The sequence below is a fragment of the Taudactylus pleione genome, unplaced genomic scaffold, assembly GCF_031769625.1.
Source record: "Taudactylus pleione unplaced genomic scaffold, aTauple2 ptg000138l, whole genome shotgun sequence".
In the NCBI taxonomy this organism is placed as follows: Eukaryota; Metazoa; Chordata; class Amphibia; order Anura; family Myobatrachidae; genus Taudactylus; species Taudactylus pleione.
Window position 1 is genome coordinate 4,924,331 of NW_028284540.1, and position 27,703 is coordinate 4,952,033.

General features: G+C 42.0%; 1 protein-coding gene across 1 annotated transcript in view; it reads right to left on the reverse strand.

Moving 5' to 3' along the window:
- CNTNAP5 (contactin associated protein family member 5) overlaps window positions 1-27,703 on the reverse strand; it is a 621,635-nt gene that overhangs the window by 191,908 nt on the left and 402,024 nt on the right. Inside the window, exon 11 of the mRNA XM_088473678.1 lies at window positions 16,142-16,248. Coding sequence (XP_088329804.1) covers window positions 16,142-16,248 — 107 coding nt within the window. The remainder of the gene's footprint in view (window positions 1-16,141; window positions 16,249-27,703) is intronic.

Here is a 27,703-nt window from a genome sequence, read left to right on the forward strand (position 1 = left end):
TTTTTTTTCAATTGACCCCTAAATGTGGAGATACAATAACTGTATGAAACAGTCAAAGAACTATAATAACTGTATTATCAGTTATTTTATATATAAATTAAAAGCACACACCTTGTTCATTATTTTATTTCCGAATTATCTAAAAATCATTGATGTTTGGCAGAGCCTGTCCGTTTCTTGGTGCTATTTCTGGCTAGGAAGCAAATGTCCATTGCCATTAACACACATCCAAAACATCTGTAGTTTAATTTGTGATTTTATACAACATTCAGAGGTTTTTTTTAGATTTTCTATTTCCATGATAAAACATTTATCTGATTTGCATATACTACACTTTCTGTATTATTTCTGAACACTCCTTTTTTTGCACGTTTGTGCTTTATTTGGGTTGGGTACGGGATGCTGGCGCTCGGGATCCCAGCGGTCAAATTCCTGACCGCCGGTAAGTATCCTAACCCTTTTCCTACCCCTAAACCTACCTCCCTAGTGCCTAAACCTAACCTCCCCCCCTTGTGCCTAAACCTAACCTAACCTCCCCGCACCCTAAACTTAACCCTCCCCCCAGTGCCTAACCCTAACCCTCCCCCTAGTGCCTAACTCTGTCCTCTCCTCCTCCCCCTAACCTCGCAACTTACCTTCAGGATGCCGGCGCCGGGTTTCTGACTGGTGTCGGGATTCTGGTGCTGGCATTCTAAGCGTTGGAATCCACTTTTCCGGGATATTGACCGTATCCCCTTTATTTTGTACCTTTTTATTGTACAGATGAAGCACATTTTATTTGGATATATTGCAGCCAATTCAGAGATCTGCATTAACCTGATGGTTAGTGCCTATCTCCGATTGTGACTCCTCGGCTCCGGTGCATGACCCGTACTGCACATGTGCGGTACAGGTCTGCATACCCACACACAGAGCGGCAGCAGACTGTCAGTGATTAACATTCTGCTGCCATTTCTGGAAAGGGAAGGGGTGGCGACAGGATCTGTTTCCCAAACAAAGGCATGTCGCTGCTGCTAAGGGGGAGGGAAAAGGCCAGGATCTCCGTCGGCTGCCAGAGATTTCCTGGCCCCTTTTGTGCACCTGCAACGGTCAACTAGAGTGATCTCATGGTCAGTCAGCTGCCCGAAGATCACGCAGATGATCCGATGCTGCATCCATGGACACAGCTCAGATCAGTAATGCATGCAGGAGGCCTCCTACTGCATTACCATAATAGTGTTATCTAGGGGTGAGCGGGTTCGGATTTCTGAAATCTGAACCCTCCCGAGCCCCCCCGATCCGAGGCCGATCCTAGTCAGGCTCGACTTTTCCCGCCTGACTCGGATCTGAAATCGAGGCAAAACGTCATCATCCCACCTTCCGGGTCTCGCGGGTTTTGGATTCTATATAAGGTACCTGCGTCGGCGCCATTTTCTCACTCGGCTGTGGACAGTGAAGAGGGAGGGTGGGAGTTAAGGCTGGCTGGGCTGTGTAGTGTAGTGTAGTGTAGTGATGTGCTGCTGTTGTCCATAGGGGCTGTGTCCACTCCTCCAAAGTCCATAGGTGCTGGCTGTGTTGTGCTGTGCTGCTGTTGTCCATAGGGGCTGTGTCCACTCCTCCAAAGTCCATAGGGGCTGGCTGTGTTGTACTGTGCTGCTGTTGTCCATAGGGGCTGTGTCACTCCTCCAAAGTCCATAGGGGCTTGCTGTGTTGTGCTGTGCTGCTGTTGTCCATAGGGGCTGAGTCCAATCCTCCAAAGTCCATAGGGGCTGGCTGGACTGTGTTGTGCAGTCAGTTGTCCATAGGGGCTGTGTCCACTCCAAAGTCCTGTGCAGAGTCCCAGTCCTAAAGGGGTGCTGTGGTGTTGTCCAGGGGGTGCTCTGTCCATCAGGGGTGCTCCCCCCAAGTGAAAAAAAAATAAATATTTTTTCTGTGTTTGTGAATTGTGTGCGCAGTAGCCGCACGTGCATCAACAAAGTAGCACCAAGCGTGCGCCTGTGTCATAGGTAAAGGGCCGGCTGGCTTGACCATTAAAGGGTGCTGTAACCCCCAAAGTGCACTCCAAAAAAAATAAACAAATATATTTTTTTGTGTTTGTGAATTGTGTGCGCAGTAGCAGCACGTGCATCAACAAAGTAGTGCCAAGCATGCACCTGTGTCATAAGTAAAGGGCCGGCTGGCTTGACCGTTAAAGGGTGCTGTAACCCCCAAAGTGCACTCCAAACAAAATAAAAAAATATTTTCTGTGTTTGTGAATTGTGTGCACTGTGGCTGCACGTGCATCAACAAAGGAGCAGTGCCAAGTGTACGCCTGTGTCCCATAAGTAAAGGGCCGGCTGGCTTGTCCGTTAAAGGGTGCTGTAACCCTCAAAGGGCTCTCCAATCAAAAAATATATTTTTTTGTTTTAGTGAATTGTGTACACAGTAGCAGCACGTGCATCAACAAAGTAGTGCCAAGCGTGCGCCTATGTCATAAGTAAAGGGCCGGCTGGCTTGTCCATTAAAGGGTGCTGTAACCCCCAAAGGGCACTCCAAACAAAATAAAAAAATATTTTCTGTGTTTGTGAATTGTGTTCACTGTGGCTGCACGTGCATCTACAAAGGAGCAGCGCCAAGCGTGCGCCTGTGTCCCATAAGTAAAGGGCCGGGTGGTGTAACCCACAAAGTGCACTAGTGTCCAACAAAAATAAAAAAGTATTTTCTGTGTTTGTGTGCGCCTTAGCCACACGTATATATCAATATAACAAATGGAGGAACAAACTTTCTCAGATAAAAATAAAATAGGGAAAGATCAAGAACCACTTCCTCCTAGTGCTGTTGCTGCTGCTGGGAGTTGTTCATCATCCCAGAGAGGAAGTAGGAACACCACTACTTTTACTAAACAATTGACCCTCCAACAGTACCTAGCGAGGAGGATGAAGTATGACAGCAGTCATCCTGAAGCAAAACGTATAACTGAGGCCTTGACTGCTATGTTGGTGTTAGACGTGCGTCCGGTAACCGCCATTAGTGCAGTAGGATTTAGACAATTGATGGAGGTAGTGTATCCCCGGTTCCAAATCCCGTCTAGATTCCACCTGCATCCTCAAAGCAGCAGCGACATGCGTGCGTCTGTCTGTTAAAGAGTGGTGTAACCCTCAAAGTGCGCTCCACAAACAATAAAAAAATTCTTCTTTTTTTCTGTCTTTGTGAATTGTGTGGGCTGTAGCTGCACCTGCATCCTCAAAGCAGCAGAGACAAGCGTGTGTCTGTCTATTAAAGGGTGGTGTAACCCTCAAAGTGCGCTCCACAAACAATAAAAAAATTCCTCTTTTTTTCTGTCTTTGTGAATTGTGTGGGCTGTAGCTGCACCTGCATCCTCAAAGCAGCAGCGACAAGCATGCGTCTGTCTGTTAAAGGGTGGTGTAACCCTCAAAGTGAGCTCCACAAACAATAAAAAAATTCCTCTTTTTTTCTGTCTTTGTGAATTGTGTGGGCTGTAGCCGCACCTGCATCCTCAAAGCATCAGCAACAAGCGTGCGTCTGTCTGTTAAAGGGTTGTGTAACCCTCAAAGTGCTCCAAAAAATAAAAAACAATTTCTTTTATGTGTTTGTGACTTGTGTGCGATGTAGCCGCACATGCGTCAACACAGTAGCAGCGCCAAGCGCGCGCCTGTGTCATAAGTCAAGGGCCGGTTTGGACATCTGGTCCGGACTGAAGGACGTGCCAACAATTTCTGACAAGTCTACTGTCACTGCATATGATACTGTCCTCAAAGCAGCAGCGACAAGCGTGCGTCTGTCTGTTAAAGGGTGGTGTTACCCCCAAAGTGCGCTCCAACAAAATAAAATAATCTTCTTTTTTTCTGTGTTTGTGTGTGAAATGTATGCGCAGTAGCCGCATCTGCATCCTCATAGCAGCAGCGCCAAGCGTGCGTCTGTCTGTTAAAGGGTGGTGTAACCCTCAAAGTGCGCTCCACAAACAATAAAAAAATTCTTCTTTTTTTTCTGTCTTTGTGAATTGTATGGGCTGTTGCCGCACCTGCATCCTCAAAGCAGCAGTGACAAGCGTGCGTCTGTCTGTTAAAGGGTGGTGTAACCCTCAAAGTGCGTTCCACAAACAATAAAAAAATTCTTCTTTTTTTTTCAGTCTTTGTGAAATGTGTGGGCTGTAGCCACACCTGCATCCTCAAAGCAGCAGCAGCGACAAGCGTGCGTCTGTCTGTTAAAGGATTACATCGGTGACAGTATCCAAGTAGGCATGTCAGACAGTCCGTAAATGTACTGGCAGGAAAAAGAGGCAATTTGGCGTACAAACTGGCTCTATTTTACCTGAGTTGCCCCCCCTCCAGTGTGTACTCCGAAAGAGTGTTTAGTGCAGCCGGGAACCTTGTCAGCAAAAGGCGTAGGAGGTTGCTTCCAGAAAATGTGGAGAAGATGATGTTCATAAAAATTAATTATCAACTCTTCCAGGGAGACCAGCCTCCAGAACGTACAGAGGGACCTGTGGTGGTGGATTCCAGCGGGGACAAGTTAATAGTCTGTGAGGATGTACACAACACTGAAGAGGGTGAGGAATCGGTGGATGAGGAGGATGAGGACGACATCTTGCCTCCGTAGAGCCAGTTTGTGCAGGGACAGATTAATTGCCAGTTTGTTTTGTGGGGGCCCAAATGAACCAATCATTTCAGCCACAGGCGTGTGGCAGACCCTGGCGCTGAAATGATTGGTTTGTTAAAGTGTGCATGTCCTGTTTATACAACATATCTCCAAGGACAATTCCATCTTGCACCTCTTTTTTTTCTTTGCATTATGTACTGTTTGGGGCCTAGTTTTTCAAACTGCCATCCTGTCTGCCACTGCAGTGCCACTCCTAGATGGGCCACGTGTTTGTGCCGCCCACTCATGTCACTGAGCATTGCCTTTTGGACATAAAAACATTATTGTGAGGTGTGAGGTGTTCAGAATAGATTGGAAATGAGTGGAAATTAAGGTTATTGAGGTTAATAATAGCATAGGAGCAGAAAAACCAACACATTTGTGATTATAGTTGTTTTTGTTCTTTTTTTAAAAAAAATACAGATCCAAAACACAAAACCCAGAACCCAAAACACGGAAGGGTGGTTTTGGCAAAACCAATCCAGATCCAAAACACGAAGAAAGATCCAGATCCAAAACCAAAACACGAAAAGTGGCCGGTGCACACCCCTAGTGCTATCACAGCTGCTACCATGTTAGCAGCTGCAATAGCAATAGCGTTTTCACCTGAATGAATCACCCCCATTGTTCAATGCTGCTACACCTGAACTGAAGAGGATGTAAAGGAATGAGCTGCTCTAACCCAGCCCTCACTATTGCATTACTGTATCACTGGCTGCATGGCAAGGATCCCCTCAACATTCTTCTCAAAGGTTTGTGCTCTAACTTTATTTATTTATTTATTACTTTATTGTGGAAATTATTCCAAATCAGTGATTTTAATACTGAAGTTCTTCCATTTACGGATGATGGAGGCCAAATACCGACAGCGGAAGACCGATGGTTGGAAATCCTGACGAGGGGTGGTAAGTGCCCTAATCCTCCCCTCTCCCTACTCAACCCTAACCCTCCCTTAGTGGTGCCTAACCCTGACCTCCCACCTTAGTGCCTAACTCTAATCTCACCCCGTTGGTGCCTAAACCTAACCCCCCCTTCCCACACCCTAAACCTAACCCTCCTGGGGGGTGGGTACCTAACCCTAACCCCCCCTTACCCTAACCTAACCCCAACCGTCCCAAGGGGAGTGCCTGACCTTAAATCCCCCCGGGGTTCCTAACGCCATCCCTCCCCACCCCCGCGGCTAGAACCTAAGATGCCCGGCTTACCTTCGTTCGTTATGCCAGGTATCAGGATTTCGTCATGGGGCTAATGATAGTCATTGGGATTTCAATGCCTATCTTTAGTCCCATGTCTGGCTTTTAGTGCTGGGATTTCGTCAGCCAGGATAGCAGCCACCGGTATCCTCAGTACATCCCGTTTCAAAGGGCATGGAGGAAGCCACACTAATATAATCTGATTTTATGTGTTTGTGTTTTTGAAATATAGAGCAGGGAAGGGCCCTAATCCAGTATCTATCCTGGGACCTCAAGGGGTCATAATCAGGAAAAAATATTGTTTTTTTTGTGTCCAGAGTATTATCCAGAAGTGAATAGGTGACCTAGACTGACCAAAAGGGTGGCTTTTAGTAATCATTAATTTGGAGTATTTAGAACTTCATCAGGTTTAATCTAAATCAAGACAATTAACATTTCAGGATCTAGATATAAAATAAAAAAACTCAACTAAAAACTGTTATACCCCTTTTACATACCCCTTTTACACCAGAGCTAAAAAATGGGTTATTGCAGGGTTAACTCGTGTAGGTCCTTGGTGTAAAAAGGGAAAGGGTAAATTGCAGGGTTTAACACGGGAATAACCCATGAAACCCTGCAGTGTGAACGGCGCGTTCTGGGTCACGATGATCAGGAGCGCGCCACATGCCAGCCGATTGGTCCGGCTTCAGTGGCGCTTGGAAATGACGTCATCTCCTAGCGTGCACTTCAGTGCCGGAAAAGCCGGGTCAATGCTGGCCCGGATTCGGTGTGAACGGCGCCAACTCAGGAATATCCTGGGTCAGCGTTGGGGAAATTTCAGGGCTGATCCAGGTTGGAACTCTGGGCCTAATTGAGACCCGGTCGCAAACGCTGAGCGCTCGCAACCAGTTCGATGTTTGCCCACTGGGCATGCGCATGACGGAGCCGACTCCGTCGTGCGCATGCGCGAGTCCCGGCTAGCTACAGGTGCTCCGTCGCTTCGGGTCTCGCACCAAAGGGGGCGAGCTGTCGATGGTGATTGACAGCTCACCCCATTTGATAGGCGTGACCGGCGGGGTGGCTTCACAAACGGAGGCGTTCCCAATCGAACGCCTTCCGTTTGTGGGCGGCCCCACTGACATCACAAGTGATGTCAGTGGGAGAGCTTCCGGCTCTATTAGAGCCAGAAGCTCTCTGGGGCTTGCGGCCATGAGACCCTACCACAAGGGTCTCGTCGCAAGCCTGATGGTCGCGATGGTCTTTACCATCATCCTGGCCTCTCGCAATAGCTGTGGATGGTCACACCTATGCGGGCGGCCAGGGGGCTGCACAAAAAAAAAAAAACGCCCAGATTCAGAGCGAGCGCTCTTTCAGAGCGTCCGGCTCTGAATCAGGGCCTCTGTTCCAACTCCGGGTCAAACACAGAATTTTGGTGTAAAAGTGGTATTAGGCTTCTGGTGTGGGGAGGGAGTTATCTCACCATCCTGTAAATTTAGCATAACATAGTGATTCTGAAAATATTATGCAGAAATCCCCATTAATTAATGCATAAATAATTATAGATTCAGCAATTAAACCAGGGACAGTTTATACACAAAGCTGGGAGTGTGTAGATAGAAAAATTCACTGCACAGATGATTATTACTTGAGTTGAGGTAATAAATGTCAGGCATTGTTGAATAAATACTTAAAAAAGTGCTAAACATCGTCAAGGCCTTCATAGCCTCCGCGCAGCACTTTTAATGTAACACGTCTTATGGGTTTTACTGAAATATCAATAGAGTAACAACTAATTAATTATTCAATCACCGGTGTGATGAGCTGCCTGGAACTCATTTGCACATTGTTGTCTGAATAAATATGAGATCCTGGTGCGGTGCATTTCTTTGGTAGAAAGGTAAAACTGTCCATTATGTTACAGCTGTGTTCATACTGGTATTAAAATATTTATTTACAATATAAAAGTGATAAATATTTTTAGCAAACTCTGCAGATTATGACCACATTCAGGGTTTATGGTCTCTCACGGTTAAACCGCCGCCGCCTGATGACCTCCATTACATTTTTATGATAGATAAAAGCAAAATGTTGTCATAAAAATCGCAATTTGGGCCATATTTACTTTAAATACCACAACAAGAAGTAGTAGACAGGGTTCTTTGCTTATACTCACAGGGTCATTTATGGTTGTTATTGAAAGGAATAGGAATAAAAACAATAAGTGCCAAGGCCTCATGGTTCAGAGTTGTGATTATTAGAAGAAACTATGGGCATGGCTTGGGTGGTGAATGGGGGTGTGGCTTAAAATGCCCATATGGTGAAATAATGCTATTGGGCTGTAAGTGATTACTGTGTCTGGTCTATATCAGTGATCATACAGCAAATATTCACACAAGGCATTTGGAGAGCAAATTGGGAAATACAGATAAGTCCCCATACACCTTAGTGTCTATACGCCATATAATGTAAGACGCTTGGTGCGACTGAGCCGCACTAAGAAGTGCAGAGTACCATCTATTTTTAAAAAAAATTGTGTCTTAATAGCATTATAGATGCAGCAAAGCTCCACACAAAGGTGACTCTGGGCTGCGACTTTAACCGCACATGATTTATATTTAAACACATACAAAGTCCCAGATGAAGCACAACGGAACTTGGGGCCTGATTCAGAGCCGAACGCTCTGACCAGAGCGCTCGCTCTGAATCAGTGCCCTCCTCCATGAAAATGTAGCGGCCTCCTGGCCGCTTGCATAGCTGTGGGTGACCACCCACAGCATATGCGAGCGTCCATGATGATTGTCGCGATGGTCTTGACCATCACGACCATCGGGCTTGCGACGGAGACCCTGCGGTAGGGTCTCGCTGCAGCAAGCCCTGGAGTGATTTTGGCTCTATCAGAGCCAAAATCACTCCCACTGACATCACTAGTGATGTCAGTGGGGCCGGCTTCAGACGGTAGGCGTACCCATGGGAACGCCTCCGTCTGGAAGGCACGCCCCCGGCACGCCCACCAAAGGGGGCGTGCTGTCAATCAACATCGACAGCACGCCCCCATTGGTGCGAGACCCGGATCGATCGAGAGCCCGTCGCTCGCCAGGTCTCGCGCATGCGCACGACGGAGCTCCCTCCATAGTGCGCATGCGCAGTGGGGGAACATCGACCCGCTTGCGAGCGTCCTGAACTCGCAAGCGGGTCTGAATGACCCCCTTGGTGTGGTTAAAAAGCCATGGGTGCTGCATCATAGCACTTTGTATACAGATTCAGACTCAGGTCCTGATTCATTAAGGAGCGCTATTGCTAAATCGTGCGTAGATGGCCGATTGTTGCATGCTGCGCATGCATATGCATTGCAGTGTGCGTGTGCGAAGGCACCAATGCGATCACATTGCGATCACGGAGACCATGCAGAGCCATCGCAGAATGATTGACAGGCAGTGAGATTTTTGGGGGTGGTGACAGGGGGGGTGATCGGAGAAACGCAGGTGTGCCTGACCATATGAATGCTGTTGCATGGCCGTGCATAATTAGCCTTTGCTATTGCATACGCAGCTGTAGTACTCACTGCGTGCAATGAGGTTAGCAATTTCTAAGTAAGTTCAGGGCTGCTGTAATTCTGCATGAGGGCCTGATGGTACTCAATGTTACCGATGTTTATGGAGGTGTGGAAGGTATTATGGATGTGAGATAGCAGTAGTGGGAGGCAGTGGGCGTCGCTATGCTGGCAGTGTGACGGCATTACAATAGCAATCATTAGCATATTTTCGCAGCAGACCTATGTGCGATTACGGAGCTGCGATCTCAATAGCGATCCTTATTGAATCAGGCCCTCAGTTGCACACAAATGTATAAAGGTTGCACATCAAATTGATCAATGTAATCTAGCAAAGTAGTTTTGTTGCTTCCAGTTGTATTATTTATGTGAATAAGATGCACATTTTGAGTGAAAAAGATGCTCTGTGCGTCCGAGTTACCCTGTACCTGGCACGTCGATAGGAGCTGTTTGGCGTGATTGAAGCCAGTGTATGAGACCACATCTGTAGTTGATGAGGAGGAGCCTATTAATATAATCATGTATTAATAATAAGTCAAACTAACCCATTACAGTATGCTGCAGCCGTAAAGAAGGTGGGGGAGGCGGTTTGGTTGGAGAAGTGGATGGGCCCATCCCTCTGTATCCTCTACCTGTCACTTTAGACTAGAGTGACACTATTCTTCTACATTCTCCCTTCTATACCTGCCCAAGACTCTGCCCCTTCAGCCTAATCCCGCCCCCTCTTTTCTGTGTATTCTTCTACAGTCATCCTTCTATTCCTGCCTGAGACCCCGTCCCCTAACCCCAAGTCACCGCCCCTTTCTCTCCAGTATTGCCTTGTCTCTCTCCTTTCCTGTGCCTTGGAGCTCATCAGGGACCCCTCAGATCCTCCTTCTGGACACGTAAATGCCAGTGGAGGTCTGAAAATATTTTAATGTTTACTAAGGGGTGGTATATTTATGCAATGGGTAGGGGTGTATTTCTTTTTTGGAAGTGGGGTGTGGTGTGTGTTTTACAAACACTGTCTGTGGTTGGGGCGGTGTATTAATGAAGTGTGTGTGTGTGTGGGGGGTATTGATAAAATGATGTGTATGTGAGTTTGAGGGGTGTACAGTATTTATATTATTTGTGTTATATGTGGGTCACTGATGGTGGTGGTCACTGCATTGCTCTCTGGAATATATGACAGGCACTGTCATGTCCTGTACATTATATGATGGGCACTGAGACACTCTCTGCATTATATGACAGTCACTGTGATGCTCCATGCATTATATGATGGGCACTGATGGTCACTGTATTATATGGTGGTCACTGCAATGCTCTGCATTATATGGTGGGCACTGCAACATTCTGCATTACATGGCAGTCATTGCAATGCTTTCTGCATTATATAGGGTGCACTGATAGTCTCTGTATTATATGACAGTCTCTGCGACACTCTTTGCCGTATATGGCAGTCACTGTGATACTTTCTATGTTGTATGGAGCTCACTGAAATGCTCCTTGCATTGTCTGGCAGACAGTCACTGCTATGCTCTCTGCATAATATGGTGGGCACTGTGATGCATCCAGTATGTGATTCTGTGACTGGAGCAGTGACACAGGCACTTATACACTGTATGCTTCAAAGTCACGCCCCTTTCCCATGAGGCCACGCCCCCTTATTAGAAAAGCAAAAAGACCCTAATTTGCAGTGTTGGAGGGAAGGAAGTGGAGCATACTTACAGACATTTGAAGTCTTCTGTCTGGGAGAAGACTCTATCCCTAGATGCAGGTGGGCAGTGATGGGGGTCAAGCCAGACGATTGCGCCCTCAAGCCCCGACCCCTCACAACAAAATGCCAGGAATTACAGATATTTGAATAGGGGTGGAGCCAAATAATGCTATTATTATATAATCAATTCAATAAGCTCCATCACCTCCTGACTTTTTCGCGGAATCATGGTAAGATTCTCCCCATTCTGGCCACTGGGCAGAATGCGGGAGAAGTGGCTACTCTTCCGGAGGTGCTGGGGTCTACCTGAAATATTTGGAGGCTCCAGGGAGAGTAGGCATGTATGTATGAAGTGGAGGCAAAGTAAATTACTGTACCTGGGCCCACTACTAGTTCAGCTACTGCTTCCACTTGCTTTAATGTTAAAAAGAATGAATTAAAAGTTGAAGAATATGTGATATGTGAATATGTGATGTTAACTAGCATTCTTCATTATTCTTAAGTCATAAAAGTGGATTTTTATTACAATTTTGGAAATGGAACCATATTTGTGGTGACAAGGGGATCCTAGATGCAATATATGCAGTGTAAAATCAACAAGGGAAATGATGTAAAAGCCAAGCATGGTGGCACAATGGTTAGCATTTATACCTTACAGCGCTGACATCTGTGTGATATGTGTGCACTATATAAATGTTAGTAAATAAGATAAATAATATATAAATGATAAAACTGTATCAAATTAAAGTCAATTTCAAGATAACAGAGCTTAAATTGGCTTACTCTACTTTCCATATTGATGTGTAAGCAAAAAGAAGCGTGGAAAACACTTTGCTGTGCCATATATTGCTGTCGTAAAGGCAGTTTATGTATTGATTCAAGTCAGTGACTTGGATGTACTTTCGCAATGGTCACTAAACAATTTTTACAACCTGAGAACCTTAGAACTACAGTAATTTGTCCCCATAATGACAGAGTTCCCAGGTGTGGGACACTCACAACTACTGCTATCAATCAGATTTCTCAATAAATCTGCAGTGCTCACTATACCATTTACCAACTGAGGCAGCAATGACGGTGGTGGGAACTGTCTGAAGGAAGATGGTAGATGCCCCAATGGGACTCCTTCCATCCCAAATTAATTTCTAATTTTACTATAACAGTTATCTATGCTGAATTAATTAATTAACATTAACTCAATTAATTAATGCAGCGCAGGTAACTGCAATGGTAAATTAAGTTGAAAGTTTAAGAGCACAGCATTTTCTACCAAGCAAAAGGGGTCAAATTTGTAAGTTTGTACCTTGGTGGAACAATGGTGCAGCTGCTCCAGGGCCTTGTTATGAGTGAGGGGGTCCTGGCAATGCTGGGTACTCCCTTACCCAAAGTCCCTGCTTCCTCCTCCCCTACCCTCTCATAAGACAAGAGTCTTTTTTTTTCTAAGAGGTGCTTGAGCTGGACACACATGCTAAGAAAAGACAACTATTCTGCTGTTTTCCGGCAGAGTGGTGGATCTGGGAAGCTGGACCCTTGCCTAAGTTTTGCTGTGAGGCTCAGCAATGCAAGCAGTGCACTGGCCAATACTGGTATAGAGAAGGGGAATGTGTGAATGACTGGTCCACGTTAAGCTCTTTACTGCACCAAGCAGACATTAGCCAAAATTTACTAAGCGGACGGTTCTAAACCGTGGCGGTTTTGCTATCTGTAGATTTACTAAGGCCAAAACCACTGCAAAACCTCCGTCAAAACACATTTTAGAATAGAATAGAAAAGGGCTGTAATTTAGAAACTACTGCAAAACCGCCACCAAACCCCCGATGTTTAGAACAGAATAGAAACCGCTGTCAAACTGCCACCAAAACCGCAGGGGTTTACAACCCGCCTCTTAGTAAATTTTGCCCATTGTCTAAGTACACCTCCAAAATCAGATGTGATCAAAAAAAGGCCTGAATGTGATCATAAGGAAACTAGACACTGATATGAAAACAGTTTCCAGGATTTAAAGCCAAATAAAGCTGGTTGTAATCTACTTTAATAAAAAGATCATTACTTGTGACTTATCTAAATCTTTTTTTCCTAACACATTGCAAGTTGAAACACGGTGAAATACTTTTTCTTCTAACAAGTTTATTAATGCTCCAAGTCACAGTTATAATTAACAGCTGAAAGGTTTTTTAGATGTGATTTCATATCCTGAGGCTGCTGTATATTCAGCACCTGAAATCTTCCAGTTTACTCAAGGTCTCATCTGTCCAATAAACTATTATAGGAGTTATAATTGGGTAACACTTGTTACACTTTCTTTTGTGTTTGTTTTGAAGTGTGTACTACCAGATTAATTACTCTGTGGGAGGAAATTGTGTATAATTATTTTTCTATATTTATTTCTTGTGAAAGCTGCTTAATTTTTAGCGAAAATGATTAATTTTAATATTAAAAATGTCAACTGTTTTGGCATGCCAGCCAGAAGAATTTAATTAGTTCCTGATGAAAATTATAGCTGTGGGTCAGCAGTCTTGTGAAAGGGCACATTTTCCATATAAGAAAATACATATTTTAATATCACTGTTATATAATGTACAATTATTTACTGTAGAACGCTTGGTTTATTTTTATATCCTGTACCCCATTTGAAAGAATGAGTGTAGCAGGGTCCTAACCACCTGTTCAGTTCACATGCTGTATATTTCTTTTATTGTACAGTACACACATTATGAGCATGATTTAGAGGTGTATGCACTGCTGATGTCAGATGTAGTGGAGCAATTGTTTATTACTGTGCATGCTTTTCGATTGTCATTTCAGGTACACGCATACTGAAAATATAGTGGGCGTTGCTGGGCGATAACAGGGAGGTGTCTTAGCGCATGCATAGAGATGGTCCGTCTTATGGTTCTGCATCCACCTCTGAATTGGGCCTTAAGTTTGATAAATAAAAAAAAAATGACATAATACTCAACGTATCAGTGCATCATTGTTAGTTTCATTAACTGCATGGTCCACTGGTGAAACTGCATAGCAAGCATAAGCAATAACTACTTTAAATGCATTATAGTAATCACCTCTCTTTCTCTCTCTCTCTCTCTCTCTCTCTCTCTCTCTCTCTCTCTCTTTCTCTCTCTCTCTCTCTCTCTCTCTCTCTCTCTCTCTCTCTCTCTCTCTATCTATCTATCTATCTATATATATATATACTTATATACAGTGGCAGCTCAAGAGGTGGGGCTGCAGCACAGTCCAAAATTCAAACAGGGGAGCCACACCAACTGCCCTTTCAAATACTGCCAAACATCACTGACCAGGACTCACTATATATAAACTACCGTCCATCCTTAATCCACCAGGGGCTCAAAAAGGGGAGGAGACCAGCACTCCAATCTTTGTCTAAAAGCATTTAATATCACCTTTTCAAAGTGAACAAAAAAAGCCATTTTATTTATGTATTAATTACATGTTGCAAGTAATACTTAGCATAGGCAGCTTCATATATATAAGGGAGACACTCCTTCCATCACCCGACAGCTGTTTCAGTGCTTGGGTACCTTTCTCAAGGAATTTACTGTATATATACTGATTGAAGTTAGTGACTTGCATGGGCCTTTACCAAAATATTGCAGTGTTTAGTGAGCAACTTTTAAAATGAATTTGTGAGTAAACAGACTTTTGTGACAACATACAATAGGCAGTAAAATAAAATAGCAAAATTATCAACAAGTGATTCTCTACTTTCATGCACAGGTGGAGTGACTTAACAAATTGAGTGGCATTTGAAATATTTATTTGGATTTAATTTTAAGGCCCCCAAATACCTACCGACAGGTTTCACAATCCTGCGTTCGGATCAGAAACACCGATCTGCTGGTCAGAAATGCAGACCAGCGGCCATCGATGTTCCATGATCCATCAGAGTGACGGTGAAATTTCCATGTTAAATTTCACCAATTTGCAAATCACGATCATATTTTAATCGTGATCGTCAAATCAGTGAAATCTAGTATGTTGGATTTCACCAATCCTGCAACCAGGCATCTGCGGATCGCAGGAACGTGACAATCAATCAATCACTAGTGTATGGGGGCCATTACTCAATACTTTCCGTATCAGTTGCAAAAATCCTAATTTAATATATAGCAAATTTAGAATGTGCACCAATAATTTTTGACTAATATGCATAAACAGCATATAGACTAATAATGATCACCATATGGACTAGTGATGTCCAGCATATGGAAGACCAGCATATGGAGTAGTGGTGGTCAGTATATGAACTAGTGATGTCCAGAATATGAACTAGTGATGATCACCATATGGACTAGTGATATCCAACATATGACTAGTGATGTCCAGAATATGACCTAGTGATGATAACCATATGGACTAGTGATGTCGAGCATATGGAAGTCCAGCATATGGAGTAGTGATGGTCAGTATACGGACTAGTGATATCCAGTTTATGACTAGTGTTGTCCAGAATATGACCTAGTGATAATCACCATATGGACTAGTGATGTCCAGCATATGGGACAGTGATGAGCAGCATTTCCAGTATATCATGTCTGAGTTGTGGGCAAAATAAACATTTATTGCAATGATTAGCACTGACACAATCAGGGAGGGGGGTTTGGTAGCTTTTCGGTTGCATGAGGCAGTAAATTAAAGGGTGCCCTTCTCATTCCTTTCACAATCTTCTATGAATTGAGAACATTTTTAGCAGGATTAAATCCATTGACAAGATGAATACCACTAATGTATGCTGCCACATTATAACATTTTACTTGCTGTCTGACACATTGCATCATTATAGTCACAGCCTTAGGCAAAATCCAAGATCGTTCTGAGAAAATCAAGATATATTTAATTTTGATTCAGTTATTAATGGCATTTATTCCAAGCAGCATACATGGGAAAGCCATAAGGGCCTTGCTGGGGTTAGTTAGTCCTGCTAAACCTTAGTGTGTGCCCTTCCAAATGCTTGCCCAGTGACTCCTAGTCACAGTCCCTCACCCATGCAACCTGTGCTTGAGAATAGATGCTAATGATAGTTGAATAATATATTAGCATTGGTTCCTCTAAGTATACCTTCACTTAAACAAACACTGTACTTACAGCTATGACACGTGGCGTCAGCGTAACCCGTGTCCTCACAGTCACAGTGAAATGTGCTCCAAGTCTGGGAACACTCTCCTCCGTGCTCGCAGTAATTTGGCAGGCATCTATTGGAAACACAAAGTCCACAGGGTGTGATTTGCGAGTGTCACTGCACAGCTGAATGTAAAAATGACTTCCAAATGATGTTGACAGTTAATTAGCTGTGAAGAGACTGAAAGAGATCTAAGCAAATCAATAATTTCAAATGGTAGATACTCTTGATTTTGATGAACCAGATACGGTAAATTACTAAACAAAAGTCAAATGCTCCAACATAAGAGACTCCGTTCAGACTCAATTACTGTACAATCTGAGTTTTTTTTTTCTCCATGCCAGTGAAAATATCAAACCGGAGAAGAACCATTGGAAGTTGGGGATGATTTTAGGAGCATTTGCATAACAAAAAGATGCCTGCAATACATACTTTTTCATTTAAATGATGTGCTAGTAACTCTGCAGGCATATCTACATTTTCATGCTGCTGTGTTTGACCATTCATTAATACATATTTGCAGTAGGGAAAAATAAGCAGATGTAATGTTTGTTTGTTTTTTTCAAATGCAAGTGATATTACTCTGGTCCTGATGCAGTGGTGCACACAATTGCAGTGGTGCCTGGGACTTGTTGCAGAATCGCTGCCATGTTAATATGCAAATGCTAGTTTGAGCAATCCCCTTGTGTAATAGCGTACGCTGGAGTATGCAAGCCCTTGGAAAATATTATCAATGCTCGTGGATGGTACAACTCTACTGGTGGTTTTGAACACTTAACCATTGATGCATCATCTTGTGCACCACCAGCCCAACAGCCTCTGGCAGGCGCAGGGTCTCCTGAAATTTGTCAGAACATGGCCTTGGCGGCTCTGTGTCTGAGACTGTACAGTAGCTGCTTTCACTGACACACCTGTGGCACCCCCATAACATGCCCATGAGACAACCTCTTCTTGCATACATTTTAGGCCACCCAGGAACGCCAATGTATTTACCTCACCATTTCTAATGCCAGCACTCCCATAAACAACACCGTACAATCACTGGAACACATGCGTGGTAGGGTTTTCTGAATTTTGTGTGCATGCTAACATCGGCATTGCGTGTATCTCTGAGTCGGGCCCTCTATGTGCAAACTCTGTTATTTATCTATATCTATATTATTTAAGCGATCAGATGTGATGTTATCTCTTTAACATGTGGGAGCATGATCCATCAGAAGGAATAGAATATCTTATATTATAGATCACTCCTTGTATATAGCAGAAATAGAGGGATTGTGGGTCTCTACTTATTGAAGTACAAAGCCCATGATTCATATTGTCAACATATCATCCAGGCCCAGCTGTGACTTACCTGCTCCTGATATCTCCAGCGGTGTCTTTGTGTCCCGGCAGTCATATGGCTGCTTTTGTGATCCTTAACATAGGGAATGAAGTAGATATCTAATTTATCTGCTTTGTTAACCATTGCTAAATAGCTACAATACCCAAAAATGGAGCAAACCTCAATTGACCACATTTAATAGATGGTGTTAATAATAGGCCCAAAATATGATAAAGGAAAGTAAAGGTAAATAGAATTGTTATAAACATTTTCCTATACTGCTCCCTGAACATGGCTGTGGTAGTCATGTTTCTAGGTAGTGTATAGGACGCTTACAGCCCTGGAAATATTTATTAGACATGTTCCTAGGTAGTGTATAGGATACTTACATTCCTGGCTATATTTATTAGACATGTTCCTAAGAAGTGTATAGGACACTTACCTCCCTGGCTATATTTATTAGACATGTTCCTAGGTACTGCATAGGATGCTTACAGCCCTGGCTATATTTATTAGACATGTTCCTAGGTAGTGTATAGGACACTTACATCCCTGGCTATATTTATTAGACATGTTCCTAAGAAGTGTATAGGACACTTACCTCCCTGGCTATATTTATTAGACATGTTCCTAGGTACTGCATAGGATGCTTACAGCCCTGGCTATATTTATTAGACATGTTCCTAGGTAGTGTATAGGACACTTACATCCCTGGCTATATTTATTAGACATGTTCCTAAGAAGTGTATAGGACACTTACCTCCCTGGCTATATTTATTAGACATGTTCCTAGGTACTGCATAGGATGCTTACAGCCCTGGCTATATTTATTAGACATGTTCCTAGGTAGTGTATAGGACACTTACATCCCTGGCTATATTTATTAGACATGTTCCTAAGAAGTGTATAGGACACTTACCTCCCTGGCTATATTTATTAGACATGTTCCTAGATAGTGTATAGGACACTACATCCCTGGCTATATTTATTAGACATGTTCCTACGTAGTGGATAGGACACTTACAGCCCTGGCTATATTTATTAGACATGTTCCTAGGTAATGTGAAGGACACCTACAGCCCTGGCTATATTTATTAGACATGTTCCTAGGTAGTGCAAAGGACACTTACAGCCCTGGTTATATTAATTAGACATGTTCCTAGGTAGTGCATAGGACCCTTACATCCCTGGCTATATTTATTAGACATGTTCCTAGGTAGTGCATTGGATGCTAACAGCCCTGGCTTTATTTATTTATTAGACAAGTTCCTAGGTAGTGCATAGGACACTTACAGCACTGGCTATATTTATTATAAATGTTCCTAGGTAGTGCATAGGACACTTACAGCCCTGGCTTTATTTATTAGACATGCTCCTAGGTAGTGTATAGGTAACTTACAGCCCTGGCTATATTTATTAGACATGTTGGTAGGTAGTGCATAGGACACTTACAGCACTGGCTAAATTTATTAGACATGTTCCTAGGTAGTGCATTGGACACTTACAACCCTGGCTATATTTATTAGACATGTTCCTAGGTAGTGCATAGGACACTTACAGCCCTGGTTTTATTTATTAGACATGTTCCTAGGAAGTGTATAGGACAGTTACCTCCCTGGCTACATTTATTAGACATGTTCCTAGGTAGTGTATAGGACACTTACATCGCTGGCTACATGTATTAGACATGTTCCTAGGTAGTGTATAGGACACTTACATCCCTGGCTATATTTTTAGACATGTTCCTAGGTAGTGTATGGGACACTTACATCCCTGGCTATATTTATTAGACATGTTCCTAGGTAGTGTATAGGACACTTACAGCCTGGCTATATTTATTAGAAATGTTCCTAGGTAGTGCATAGGACACTTACAGCCCTGACTATATTTATTAGACATGTTCCTAGGTAGTGTATAGGTAACTTACAGCCCTGGCTATATTTATTAAACATGTTGCTAGGTAGTGCATAGGACACTTACAGCCCTGGCTATATTTATTAGACATGTTCCTAGGTAGTGCATAGGACACTTACAGCCCTGGTTATATTTATTAGACATGTTCCTCGGTAGTGTATAGGACACTTATATCCATGGCTATATTTATTAGACATGTTCCTAGGAAGTGTATAGGACACTTACCTCCCTGGCTACATTTATTAGGCATGTTCCTAGGTAGTGTATAGGACACTTACACACCTGACTATATTTATTAGACATGATCCTAGGTAGTGTATAGGACACTTACATCCCTGGCTATATTTATTAGACCTGTTCCTAGGTAGTGCATAGGACACTTACAGCCCTGGCTATATGTATTAGACATGTTCCTAGGTAGTGTATAGGAAACTTACATTCCTGGCTATATTTATTAGACCTGTTCCTAGGTAGTGGATAGGACACTTAAATCCCTGGCTATATTTATTAGACATGTTCCTAGCTAGTGCATAGGACACTTACAGCCCTGGCTATATTTATTAGACATGTTCCTTGGTAGTGTATAGGACACTTACATCCTTGGCTATATTTATTAGACATGTTCCTAGGTAGTGCATAGGACACTTACAGCCCTGGCTATATGTATTAGACATGTTCCTAGGTAGTGTGTAGGAAACTTACATTCCTGGCTATATTTATTAGACATGTTGCTAGGTAGTGTATAGGACACTTACATCCCTGGTTATATTTTTTAGACATGTTCCTAGGTAGTGTATAGGACACTTACATCCCTGGCTCCATGTATTAGACATGTTCCTAGGTAGTGTATAGGACACTTACATCCCTGGCTATATTTATTAGTCATGTTCCTTGGTAGTGTATGGGATACTTACATCCCTGGCTATATTTATTAGACATGTTCCTAGGTAGTGTATAGGAAACCTACATCCCTGGCTATATTTATTAGACATGTTCCTAGGAAGTGTATAGGACACTTACATCCTTGTCTATATTTATTAGACATTTTCATAGGTACTGTATAGGACACTATCAGCCCTGGCTATATTTATTAGTCATGTTCCTAGATAGTGTAAAGGACACTTACAGCCCTGGCTATATTTATTAGACATGTTCCTAGGTAGTGTTTAAGACAGTTACATCCCTGGCTATATTTATTAGACCTGTCCCTAGTTAGTGCATAGGACACTTACATTCCTGGCTATATTTATTAGACATGTTCCTAGGTAGTGTATAGGTAACTTACAGACCTGGCTATATTTATTAGACATGTTGCTAGGTAGTGCATAGGACACTTACAGCACTGGCTATATTTATTAGACATGTTTCTAGGTAGTGCATTGGACACTTACAGCCCTGGCTATATTTATTAGACATGTTCCTAGGTAGTGCATAGGACACTTACAGCCCTGGCTATATTCATTATAAATGTTCCTAGGTAGTGCATAGGACACTTACCGCCCTGGCTATATTTATTAGACATGCTCCTAGGCAGTGTATATGTAACTTACAACCCTGGCTATATTTATTAGACATGTTGGTAGGTAGTGCATAGGACACTTACAGCATTGGCTATATTTATTAGACATGTTCCTAGGTAATGCATTGGACACTTACAGCCCTGGCTATATTTATTAGACATGTTCCTAGGTAGTGCATAGGACACTTACAGCCCTGGTTATATTTATTAGACATGTTCCTAGGAAGTGTATAGGACAGTTACCTCCCTGGCTACATTTATTAGACATGTTCCTAGGTAGTGTATAGGACACTTACATCGCTGGCTACATGTATTAGACATGTTCCTAGGTAGTGTATAGGACACATACATCCCTGGCTATATTTATTAGACATGTTCCTAGGTAGTGTATAGGACACTTCCATCTCTGGCTATATTTATTAGACATGTTCCTAGGTAGTGCATAGGACACTTACAGCACTGGGTATATTTATTAGACCTGTTCCTAGGTACTGCATAGGACGCTTACAGCCCTTGCTATATTTATTAGACCTGTTCCTTGGTAGTGTATAGGACACTTACAACCCTGGCTATATGTGTTAGACATGTTCCTTGGTAGTGTATAGGACACTTACATCCCTGGCTATATTTATTAGACATGTTCCTAGGTAGTGTATAGGACACTTACATCCCTGGTTATATTTATTAGACATGTTCCTAGGTAGTGTATAGGACACTTACATCCCTGGCTATATTTATTAGACATGTTCCTAGGAAGTGTAAAGGAAACTTACATCCCTGGCTATATTTATTAGACATGTTCCTAGGTAGTGTATAGGACACTTACCTCCCTGGCTATATTTATTAGACATGTTCCTCGGTAGTGTATAGGATACTTACACACCTGACTATATTTATTAGACATGATCCTAGGTAGTGTATAGGACACTTACATCCCTGGCTATATTTATTAGACATGTTCCTAAGTAGTGTATAGGACACTTACATCCCTGGCTATATTTATTAGACATGTTCCTAAGAAGTGTATAGGAAACTTACATCCCTGGCTATATTTATTAGACATGTTCCTAGGTAGTGGATAGGACACTTACCTCCCTGGCTATATTTATTAGACATGTTCCTCGGTAGTGTATAGGACACTTACACACCTGACTATATTTATTAGACATGTTCCTTGGTAGTGTATAGGACACTTACATCCCTGGCTATATTTATTAGACATGTTCCTAGGTAGTGCATAGGACACTTACAGCCCTGGCTATATGTATTAGACATGTTCCTAGGTAGTGTATAGGAAACTTACATTCCTGGCTATATTTGTTAGACCTGTTCCTAGGGAGTGGATAGCACACTTACATCCCTGGCTATATTTATTAGACATGTTCCTAGGTAGTGCATAGGACACTTACAGCCCTGGCTATATTTATTAGCCATGTTCCTTGGTAGTGTATAGGACACTTACATCCTTGGCTATATTTATTAGACATGTTCCTAGGTAGTGCATAGGACACTTACAGCCCTGGCTATATGTATTAGACATGTTCCTAGGTAGTGTGTAGGAAACTTACATTCCTGGCTATATTTATTAGACATGTTGCTAGGTAGTGTATAGGACACTTACATCCCTGGTTATATTTATTAGACATGTTCCTAGGTAGTGTATAGGACACTTACATCCCTGGCTACATGTATTAGACATATTCCTAGGTAGTGTATCGGACACTTACATCCCTGGCTATATTTATTAGTCATGTTCCTTGGTAGTGTATAGGACACTTACCTCCCTGGCTATATTTATTAGACATGTTACTAGGTAGTGTATAGGACACTTACATCCCTGGCTATATTTATTAGACCTGTTCCTAGGTAGTGGACAGGACACTTACAGCCCTGGCTATATTTATTAGACATGTTCATAGGTACTGTATAGAACACTTTCAGCCCTGGCTATATTTATTAGTCACGTACCTAGATAGTGTATAGGACACTTACAGCCCTGGCTATATTTATTAGACATTTTCCTAGGTAGTGCATAGGACACTTACAGCCCTGGTTATATTTATTAGACATGTTCCTAGGTAGTATATAGGACACTTACATACCTGGCTACATGTATTAGACATGTTCCTAAGTAGTGTATAGGACACTTACATCCCTGGCTATATTTTTTAGACATGTTCCTAGGTAGTGTATGGGATACTTACATCCCTGGCTATATTTATTAGACATGTTCCTAGGTAGTGTATAGGAAACCTACATCCCTGGCTATATTTATTAGACATATTCCTAGGAAGTGTATAGGACACTTACATCCTTGGCTATATTTATTAGACATGTTCATAGGTACTGTATAGGACACTATCCGCCCTGGCTATATTTATTAGTCATGTTCCTAGATAGTGTATAGGACACTTACAGCCCTGGCTATATTTATTAGACATGTTAATAGGTAGTGTTTAGGACAGTTACATCCCTGGCTATATTTATTAGACCTGTCCCTAGTTAGTGCATAGGACACTTACATTCCTGGCTATATTTATTAGACATGTTCCTAGGTAGTGTATAGGTAACTTACAGACCTGGCTATATTTATAAGACATGTTGCTAGGTATTGCATAGGACACTTACAGCCCTGGCTATATTTATTAGACATGTTTCTAGGTAGTGCATTGGACACTTACAGCCCTGGCTATATTTATTAGACATGTTCCTAGGTAGTGCATAGGACACTTACAGCCCAGGCTATATTTATTAGACATGTTCCTTGGTAGTGCATAGGACACTTACATCCCTGGCTATATTTATTAGACATGTTCCCAGGTAGTGTATAGGACACTTACAGCCCTGGCTATATTTATTAGACCTGTTCCTAGGTACTGCATTGGATGCTTACAGCCCTGGCTATATTTATAAGACATGTTCCTAGGTAGTACATAGGACACTTACAGCCCTGGCTATATGTATTAGACATGTTCCTAGGTAGTGTATAGGACACTTACATTCCTGGCTATATTTATTAGACATGTTCCTAGGTAGTGTATAGGACACTTACATCCCTGGCTATATTTATTAGACATGTTCCTAGGTAGTGTATAGGACACTTACAGCCCAGGGTATATTTATTAGACATGTTCCTAGGTAGTGCATAGGACACTTACAGCCCTGGTTATATTTATTAGACATGCTCCTAGGTAGTGTATAGGACACTTACAGCCCTGGCTATATTTATTAGACCTGTTCCTTGGTAGTGCATAGGATGCTTACAGCCCTGGAAATATTTATTAGATATGTTCCTAGGTACTGTATAGGACACTTACAGCCCTGGCTATATGTATTAGACATGTTCCGAGGTATTGTATAGGACACTTATATCCCTGGCTATATTTATTAGACATGTATTGTATAGGACACTTACAGCCCTGGATATTTTTATTACACATGTTCCTAGGTAGTGCATAGGACACTTACATCCATGGCTATATTTATTAGACATGTTCCTAGGAAGTGTATAGGACACTTAAAGCCCTGGCTATATTTATTAGACATGTAGTGTATAGGCACTTACAGCCCTATTTATATTTATTAGACATGTTCCTAGGTAGTACATAGGACACTTACATCCATGGCTATATTTATTAGACTTGTTCCTAGGAAGTGTATAGGACACCTACCTCCCTGGCTATATTAATTAGACATGTTCCTATGTAGTGCATACGACACTTACACCCCTGGCTATATTTATTAGACATGTTCCTATGTAGTGTATCGGACACTTACAGCCCTGGCTATATTTATTAGACATGTTACTATGTAGTGTATAGGAAACCTACATCCCTGGCTATATTTATTAGACATATTCCTAGGAAGTGTATAGGACACTTACATCCTTGGCTATATTTATTAGACATGTTCATAGGTACTGTATAGGACACTTACAGCCCTGGCTATATTTATTAGACATGTTTCTAGGTAGTGCATTGGACACTTACAGCCCTGGCTATATTTATTAGACATGTTCCTAGGTAGTGCATAGGACACTTACAGCCCAGGCTATATTTATTAGACATGTTCCTTGGTAGTGCATAGGACACTTACATCCCTGGCTATATTTATTAGACATGTTCCCAGGTAGTGTATAGGACACTTACAGCCCTGGCTATATTTATTAGACCTGTTCCTAGGTACTGCATTGGATGCTTACAGCCCTGGCTATATTTATAAGACATGTTCCTAGGTAGTACATAGGACACTTACAGCCCTGGCTATATGTATTAGACATGTTCCTAGGTAGTGTATAGGACACTTACATTCCTGGCTATATTTATTAGACATGTTCCTAGGTAGTGTATAGGACACTTACATCCCTGGCTATATTTATTAGACATGTTCCTAGGTAGTGTATAGGACACTTACAGCCCAGGGTATATTTATTAGACATGTTCCTAGGTAGTGCATAGGACACTTACAGCCCTGGTTATATTTATTAGACATGCTCCTAGGTAGTGTATAGGACACTTACAGCCCTGGCTATATTTATTAGACCTGTTCCTTGGTAGTGCATAGGATGCTTACAGCCCTGGAAATATTTATTAGATATGTTCCTAGGTACTGTATAGGACACTTACAGCCCTGGCTATATGTATTAGACATGTTCCGAGGTATTGTATAGGACACTTATATCCCTGGCTATATTTATTAGACATGTATTGTATAGGACACTTACAGCCCTGGATATTTTTATTACACATGTTCCTAGGTAGTGCATAGGACACTTACATCCATGGCTATATTTATTAGACATGTTCCTAGGAAGTGTATAGGACACTTAAAGCCCTGGCTATATTTATTAGACATGTAGTGTATAGGCACTTACAGCCCTATTTATATTTATTAGACATGTTCCTAGGTAGTACATAGGACACTTACATCCATGGCTATATTTATTAGACTTGTTCCTAGGAAGTGTATAGGACACCTACCTCCCTGGCTATATTAATTAGACATGTTCCTATGTAGTGCATACGACACTTACACCCCTGGCTATATTTATTAGACATGTTCCTATGTAGTGTATCGGACACTTACAGCCCTGGCTATATTTATTAGACATGTTACTATGTAGTGTATAGGAAACCTACATCCCTGGCTATATTTATTAGACATATTCCTAGGAAGTGTATAGGACACTTACATCCTTGGCTATATTTATTAGACATGTTCATAGGTACTGTATAGGACACTATCCGCCCTGGCTATATTTATTAGTCATGTTCCTAGATATTGTATAGGACACTTACAGCCCTGGCTATATTTATTAGACATGTTCCTAGGTAGTGTTTAGGACAGTTACATCCCTGGCTATAATTATTAGACCTGTGCATAGTTAGTGCATAGGACACTTACATTCCTGGCTATATTTATTAGACATGTTCCTAGGTAGTGTATAGGTAACTTACAGACCTGGCTATATTTATAAGACATGTTGCTAGGTATTGCATAGGACACTTACAGCCCTGGCTATATTTATTAGACATGTTTCTAGGTAGTGCATTGGACACTTACAGCCCTGGCTATATTTATTAGACATGTTCCTAGGTAGTGCATAGGACACTTACAGCCCAGGCTATATTTATTAGACATGTTCCTAGGTAGTGTATAGGACACTTACATCCCTGGCTATATTTATTAGACATGTTCCTAGGTAGTGTATAGGACACTTACAGCCCAGGGTATATTTATTAGACATGTTCCTAGGTAGTGCATAGGACACTTACAGCCCTGGTTATATTTATTAGACATGCTCCTAGGTAGTGTATAGGACACTTACAGCCCTGGCTATATTTATTAGACCTGTTCCTTGGTAGTGCATAGGATGCTTACAGCCCTGGAAATATTTATTAGATATGTTCCTAGGTACTGTATAGGACACTTACAGCCCTGGCTATATGTATTAGACATGTACCGAGGTATTGTATAGGACACTTATATCCCTGGCTATATTTATTAGACATGTATTGTATAGGACACTTACAGCCCTGGTTATTTTTATTACACATGTTCCTAGGTAGTGCATAGGACACTTACATCCATGGCTATATTTATTAGACATGTTCCTAGGAAGTGTATAGGACACTTAAAGCCCTGGCTATATTTATTAGACATGTAGTGTATAGGCACTTACAGCCCTATTTATATTTATTAGACATGTTCCTAGGTAGTACATAGGACACTTACATCCATGGCTATATTTATTAGACTTGTTCCTAGGAAGTGTATAGGACACCTACCTCCCTGGCTATATTAATTAGACATGTTCCTATGTAGTGCATACGACACTTACACCCCTGGCTATATTTATTAGACATGTTCCTATGTAGTGTATCGGACACTTACAGCCCTGGCTATATTTATTAGACATGTTACTATGTAGTGTATAGGAAACCTACATCCCTGGCTATATTTATTAGACATATTCCTAGGAAGTGTATAGGACACTTACATCCTTGGCTATATTTATTAGACATGTTCATAGGTACTGTATAGGACACTATCCGCCCTGGCTATATTTATTAGTCATGTTCCTAGATATTGTATAGTACACTTACAGCCCTGGCTATATTTATTAGACATGTTCCTAGGTAGTGTTTAGGACAGTTACATCCCTGGCTATAATTATTAGACCTGTGCATAGTTAGTGCATAGGACACTTACATTCCTGGCTATATTTATTAGACATGTTCCTAGGTAGTGTATAGGTAACTTACAGACCTG